We start from the raw sequence: 7,018 nt of genomic DNA, 5'->3' as shown, positions 1-7,018 counted from the left end.
TCTGACATCACCAGCTACATTTACAAAAGGCGAGAAAATTCGGCGTGAAGACATCAACCAAGGAAAAACCCCAAGCGATTTTGGGAATGTTTCTACCTTAGAGTATATTTTTTTTCCGCAGTGGATACAACAGGTTTGCTTTCCAAACAGACCCCACGAAGGGGCCGCGGGCACCTCTGGCGCACTCACCAGCGCCTCAGAGGCAGCGGGAAGAACCACTTCCCCCCGTTTCTGGAGCGGCTGGAGTGGTAGCGCAGAGCACACCGCCACCGAGCGATAACTAATTACCGCCCGGCGCTAATTGAGGGCACGGCCAAGGGTAGCGGCGTCGCTGCCTGCGGTGCGCATGCGCAGAGCCCGCGCGCAGGCGCGGTGGGAGCCGCGCTCACGTGACCGCGGGCCGGGAGCGGTAACATGGCTGCGCCCATGGGCGCGCACGGGGCGCGGTGGCAGCGCCGGGGCTGCTCCCGCTGATCTCGTGCCGGGGCCAAGGGAGCCGGGCTGGGCCGCCACCGCCGAACGTCACCCCTACATGGAGCCACGGGAGTCCTGGGCGGCCTTGGCGGTGAGTGAGAGCGCCCAAAATAAGTTCTTTCGTCGAATGTGGAAGAGGTCCATTCACACACAGAGTGGAGTTATTTGGTTTATTTACAGTTCTGCGGCGGGAAATCCACAAAGCCAGCACCGCGACTGTCAAAGCTTTTCACTATTTATGCATTTTAGCAAGCAAACCCATTGATGTTCATTGCTACAAGTTGTGTAGTTTTGTTATTAGTATTCCGTCTTCTGTTGGTTAATTATTCTCTAGTTCTTGTGGTAATTAGTCCATATGCTCAGTCTTTCTCTTCTTTTGGGTCGGTTGTTGTAAATTACCTTTTACCCAGATGGAGCTTATTCAGCACAGTTGCTAACTCCTCCTTTCTTTCCTTCTAATCTATGGGGCTCTGCCAAGTGTCCCTGTGGCCTGTAAATTCTATGTCCACTATCAGTGGAACAACCTTGTTCCCAAGATTTGGTAACCTCCCCCCATGTCTGAGATCTTTGAAAGGTGTAGGGCCCTAAACCTTAACAAGGCAATTTCACCAACAAGTAATATGTCTTTCCAACACCTGGACATCATTTAGAGCTTGTTGGCTGCTCTCTGTTACATGAATTGAATCTCATTTCTTGTTAATTAGGTTTGAAAGTAGACAAAGATCAAACATCAAAGGACATCCTTTCTTAAGGAAATTTTTACAAAATGTTCCACATTTTGCAGCAGCCCTGCCTGTTGCCAAGGTGATGTGCTGAGCTGAGGGATGGCTGTGGTTCATCCCCCCAAGGCTTCAGTAGTCACCCTGGGGACACAGGGAGAGCCTGACTTAGTGATGCATTTCCCACCCTAAAAGCTGCTTTTAAGCAAGGGGGTGAGACTCCCAGTTGCCATGGCTGAGGACATCCTTGGAAACTTCCAGGGCTAGCTCTGGGTTCTGTGTGGGAGTCAGGGATGTGGTGCCCTGGGCTAGCGTGGGGACAGCTGGGGGAGAGTTCAGCTCCCTGCCCCAAACACTCCAGGGGAAGGTTGTTTGGTCACAGTTCAGTGCCTTGGAATTGGGTCCTGGTTTTGTTTAACTGTTGTGATGGAGTTTATAATATCATAGAATATCCTGAGTTTGAAGGGACTCACAAGTATCATTGAAGTCCAGCTTCTGCCCCGGTACAGAACAGCCCCAAGAATCCCACCATGTGCCTGAGAGTGTTGTCCAAACACTCCTGGAGCTCTGTCAGGGTTGGTGCTGTGACCACTGCCCTGGGGAGCCTGTTCCAGTGCCCGACCACCCTCTGAGGGAAGAACCTTTTCCTAATATCTAAACTAAACCTCCCCTGACACAGCTTCAGACCATTCCTTGGGTCCTGTTCACAGAGCAGAGGTCAGTGCCTGCCCCTTCTCTTCCCCTCGTGAGGAAGCTGCAGATCACAATGAGCCCTCAGTCTCCTCTTAAATAAGTTTAACCTGTATGTCCAGCTCCTGGTAAAGGCTCTTCACCTCTTTGACTTCTGATAACACCACTGTTACTGACAGATGAGGGAGAAGGTGTGTTTTAGGTGTTTTATTATCCCAAAATCATCCCTGTTCTCTGCAGATGAGTAAGCACACAGATACTTGTCGCCTGATGGCAGGTGCTCTGTTGGCTGCTTCATGAATTTAAATGACATTTAAGATACAGAACTTTGAGAACTTAAAGAAGCAATTAGTAACTTTTGATTCATGCTGTAACAGATGGCTAGATTAAATCTGATTAAATCTGATCAATGTTATTTTGAGCAGATAAGGATTTTGATGAGAAGGAGTGAAGAAAAATCAATGCATGCAAAATAGCCAACTAGATTAAAAGAGTAATTAACTTATTGATTAAACCTTTAGTAGTAGATAGTGAGCACCTCTCTGAATCCTCTGTTGCCCTGAAAAAAATTACCAGAGTAACACACATGTGATTTGTTTTCAGGCAGAGTTAAAAATCTGTGCAGCTGTTTCTCGTGTACTATTCTATATGAAGTAGACTTCAAACTGTCTTTTGTGTTCTAGCATTGCATCCAAATAATGTCTCATAATGGATTAATGCTAACTATTGATTTATTTTTTTTAATTAGATTTTCTGTTTATTTCAGTCTTGTCTCCCTGTTTTTGCCAAGTAATTATTTTCTGCAATCAGCCATGCCATGGGGTAACTTAAAAAAAAACACAGTCATCTAGAAACACAGACAATGGAAGAAGATTGAGCTCTAGTTGAACCAATTTTTTTAGGGTTTTGTTTTATTAATTGCTTTGGTTAAAAACCTTCCCCTTTTCCTTATGACTTTGAAAACATCTTTATTGAATATGATTTCCAGTACCTGAAGGGAGCCTACAAGAAACATGGAGAGTGACTTTTTACAAGGGCATGTAGTGACAGGACAAGGGGAAATGGCTTCAAACTGACAGAGAGTATGTTTTGGATTAGATATTAAGGAAAAATTCTTCCCTGTGAGGGTGGTGAGACCCTGGCATAGGTTACCCAGAGAAGCTGTGGATGTCTCATCCCTGGAACTGTTCCAGGCCAGGTTGGATGGGGCTTGGAGAAACCTGGTCTAGTGGACAAGGGGTTTGGATCTTTTCGGTTCTTCCCAATCCAAACCATTCTGTGATTGTATGATTTTTTTTTAATAGGCTTTTATCAGCAAAAGAAAATAAAGCAGCTGTACTTTAGGCTTTGTTCAACAAAGGAAATGGGGTGGGAGGAACACTTTAAATGAAGAAGTTTGCTGGAAAAATGTGAATATGCTTTCTAGAGATGCTTACCGGGGGAGTAGAATTGCTTCAGTCTTTCTCTGATCTTATAACACAACTCCTGGAGGTGTTGGTCCCTCAGTGCTATGTTGATAAGTGACATCCACTGTCTTGCTTTTCTGTATAGTGGGGAAGTGTTGCATTGCTTTGCTTGCACTATGCAAAACATTGAGATTGTTTTGAAAATACCTCAAAAGTGGTTTAAAAGTTGTAATATCTTTTACTTTCTTCTGTTCAAGCTTCCCTGTTATAGCTATAGAAGCTACTGAGGTCTGTGTAAGATCATCAGTTTATAAACTGACCTCAGGAAGGCCACAGTCAGTAGTGCTTTGGGTTAGTCCTGTCTCAGTTTCTCACATAAGCAGCACAGCTTCACCCCTGAAGGTATTAATGTGCTTTATTCCATGGTTTTCTCTTGAAGGCTGGTGGAGTTGCTGGTGTCTGTGTTGACTTGATCCTTTTCCCCCTGGATACTGTAAAAACAAGACTGCAGAGTCCTCAAGGATTTAGGAAGGCTGGTGGTTTTCGTGGCATCTATGCTGGTGTTCCTTCCACTGCGATAGGATCCTTTCCAAATGGTAAATTGTCTTTGGGTTATGCTTTGTCTTATTTCAGTGGGAGTTTACGTTGTATAGGACATTCGTGTCCGTGGCTTCCTCTCCTGCAGGTGCCTGTTTGGATTCTGTGAGTCCATGTCCAGCTGTGAAGAGCAGATTCTAGAATTGTACAGTATTGAGCAAACTCTGAGCAAGCCTGGAGTGAAGGCTGCTGCATGTTCACTCTGAAAAGCAACCCTAATTCCTCGAAAGGGTACCTGGATATAAGCCTTACTTATAGGGGCGCCCTAAAGCATTTCTAGGTGCCAAAGAGGGCTTCAGTCTTCCTTGCCCTGGACACTTTAGTCATGACCCACTCTGCCACAGCACTGGAAATGAATCAAAGTCCAGAGTGCTTGAGCAACAATATATTTTCGAAATACTTTTGAAACTGATCTTTTTAAAAAGTAAACACTTGTAGTTCCTGCAGAGAAAAGGCATCTGAAATTCCTGATGCCTTTGTCCATTTTGTCTTTGTAGGGAGGGATATAAAAACAGCAAGCTATGCTGTCAGACATAAATGTCAGGAGAACTTTGCTGACAAATCCACTGACACCTTCAGATGTTTGATGTCCTTCATAAGGTGATATAAAAAAAATCAGTTCTTTATCTTGGCTGCTCTGTTATCTCCTTTTGAGGTGATAAGCATCTTTTGATTAGCAGAAGGCAATTCACATGGCCCTTCTGTACAATTAAAATCTTTTCCCCCGCAAGACATGTCATTTTTTCCAGGCTTTACATCTCCAAAATCTGAACTGTGGTTTTGTCTTTCCAACGTATAACTGAGAACTGAAATTATCTTTAGGAGAAGGAATAACCCTTAAGGTGTAAGTGCCTTTGTAGTTGACTGTTGCAGTGAATAAACACAGCTCATGTTGCTGTGCTCAGCTTAGTTTTGTATGATTTTTGTTCACTGCAGAAAACCTTTGCAAGTCTTTGACAAGCTTGGGAAAAAAAATGGCACTAAATTGCAAAATATTAAACTGACGATAGCAGGGGAGAAGTTATTAATGAACTGCTACTGAAATAGTTTTGTACATGAAGGAGGGCAGAATTGTATCAAGCACCTTGATGAATTTTGGGTTCGTTTGTTTTTCTTTTCAATTAATCACTTGTTTTTTGTTCACGCCCAGAAAAAGGCCATCCATTCAATTGCACCCAAAGATCTTCTCTCTATCTGTGAATATGGAAGATACCATTTTTTCAAATTGTGCTGGACATTCATGACTAATTAACACATCTTGTCTCTGTATGAAATGTTGCCTAAAGTCTGACACCTTTGATATTAATGGGATATTTGCCAGGATAGCCAGGAGCATAAACCTCTGAAGGAATTATCCCTCAGATTTTGTTCATACTGTTGTACTGTTATGGTGTAAAAACATCCTGGTTTTAACTACAATTGCACAGTAATAGGTGTCAAAATCCACCTCTAAATGCTTTTTGTGCTAGTTCTGTGATGGAGGAACAGTGAAATGATTGCATGTATTCTTGAATTTCAGCTGCTGCATTTTTTATCACGTATGAGAATGTGAAATCCGTGCTGCCCCATGGCTCTTCATCTTACCTGTCTCCAGCAACACACATGGTGGCTGCCTCACTTGGGGAAGTGGTAAGAAGGAAGTTCATATATTGTGTGTCCATGAGAGGAGAGGAAACCATTCAATTATGAAAACTTGGGTTTGGCATCATATCTTTTTGAGTGTTGACCATACTTGTGACAGTTCTTACACATTGGCACTTGTAAGGATTGTTTCAAAGTGAGTAAATGACTTAATAACAATTCTTAGTGGGTCTATTGGCTCATCTTCCTAAGTCAGTAGAGGGTGAAAGTGTGGATTGTTCGAAAACATACATAAACCTTTACAGGATAGAGCTGTGTGACTTCATGTACCAAACAGTGTGTAAGCTTTCCCGATGAACCCTGTGTCAGTGGAAAATATAGTGGATAATCTAATGAAGCTTCTTCCCTTGGGATGAACATCTGTATATTTTAGTGACAACTTTTCACATGGTCTCCAGAACACTCTTCTTTGTCAAGTAGGTTATTTATAGTATATTCCCTCTGCCTGTGAGGCTTCTGTGAGAAAGCTGTAACTGGGTAATTTAATTAGCAGTAGCCAAAAACCAGTTGGCTACAAATGACTCCTTCCAGCAGGACCTGTTGCCCTGTTTTTTCCAAAGTGGTCTGTAGTCTGTGACCCTTAGAACTCAGGCACTTACTGCTTTCATTTTGGGGCTGACAGAGGTGGTGCAGCACAGTTAAATGAGTTGCTCAGGGCTGCCTCATGTGCTTGGCTCTTGCTACTCGAAGGCCAGAGAAATGTATATTGGTAGTCATTGAAATGGCAATGTCACTTAATGGTGTGGAAACTGCAATATTGTAACAGCCATTTTTCAGCTCATTTTTCTGCTTTTGCTAGCTTTTTCTTCTCCTCTTGGACTGATGGGTGTGAGAGGAGAACTAAGCTGTAGAATACCTGAGACAGGGATTTGGAGGTTTGCTACAACACACCTGTAAAAAAATAGCACAAAGCAAGACCTTCTCACATTTAGTCTTAGTTGATCAATAGAAATATATAAACTAGTCCAAATTGCACCAGGGTGAAAGTTATAGTTTTATTGATTAGTCATTAAGTTTTATTCAGGGCATAACCACTGGGACTATTATTTTGTCAGTAGTTCTTTTTGATAATATGTACTTTTCTTGGATTGTATACTCTAATCGTTATTAAAATATAAATTGCTTTTAAATGTGAAATAATAAAGCACACACTCTGTCATGTTAGATTCCTAAGGCATGTCTTTGCATTTCCACACTGTTTTTTTACGAAACAGAGAAATTAAGATTTAGAGCAAAAAGAGTGACGTTGGATTTCTAGGTTTGCTGGTGGGCATAAATGAGTCAGATAGCTTCTTGTGCACAAATAAAATATGAGTATGTGCAAAGCTTAAATGTGTGTTTGTGCTGACCAATCTATGTTTTGAATGCGACCCACTAAAAATAATAGAATAGGTAAAGAGGAAGAGAGACAAAGTTTGCATCAAGATATGATAAAATATATGTGAGAAATCAGTCAAATGGGAAATCTTAGTTGTTATAACAACCCTTCTT

General features: G+C 42.4%; 1 protein-coding gene across 2 annotated transcripts in view; it reads left to right on the top strand.

Moving 5' to 3' along the window:
• The first annotated feature begins 384 nt into the window (after positions 1-384).
• Positions 385-7,018, top strand: part of SLC25A26 (solute carrier family 25 member 26) — an 84,413-nt gene continuing 77,779 nt past the window's right edge. For both annotated transcript variants that reach the window (XM_064667250.1, XM_064667249.1), the window contains exons 1-3: positions 385-565; positions 3,729-3,885; positions 5,406-5,515. In XM_064667250.1, coding sequence (XP_064523320.1) covers positions 533-565; positions 3,729-3,885; positions 5,406-5,515 — 300 coding nt within the window. In that variant the 5' untranslated portion in view covers positions 385-532. The remainder of the gene's footprint in view (positions 566-3,728; positions 3,886-5,405; positions 5,516-7,018) is intronic.

This window comes from Pseudopipra pipra, chromosome 11, assembly GCF_036250125.1.
Source record: "Pseudopipra pipra isolate bDixPip1 chromosome 11, bDixPip1.hap1, whole genome shotgun sequence".
Lineage (NCBI taxonomy): Eukaryota > Metazoa > Chordata > Aves > Passeriformes > Pipridae > Pseudopipra > Pseudopipra pipra.
This window is presented reverse-complemented; position numbering and strand designations above follow the sequence as displayed.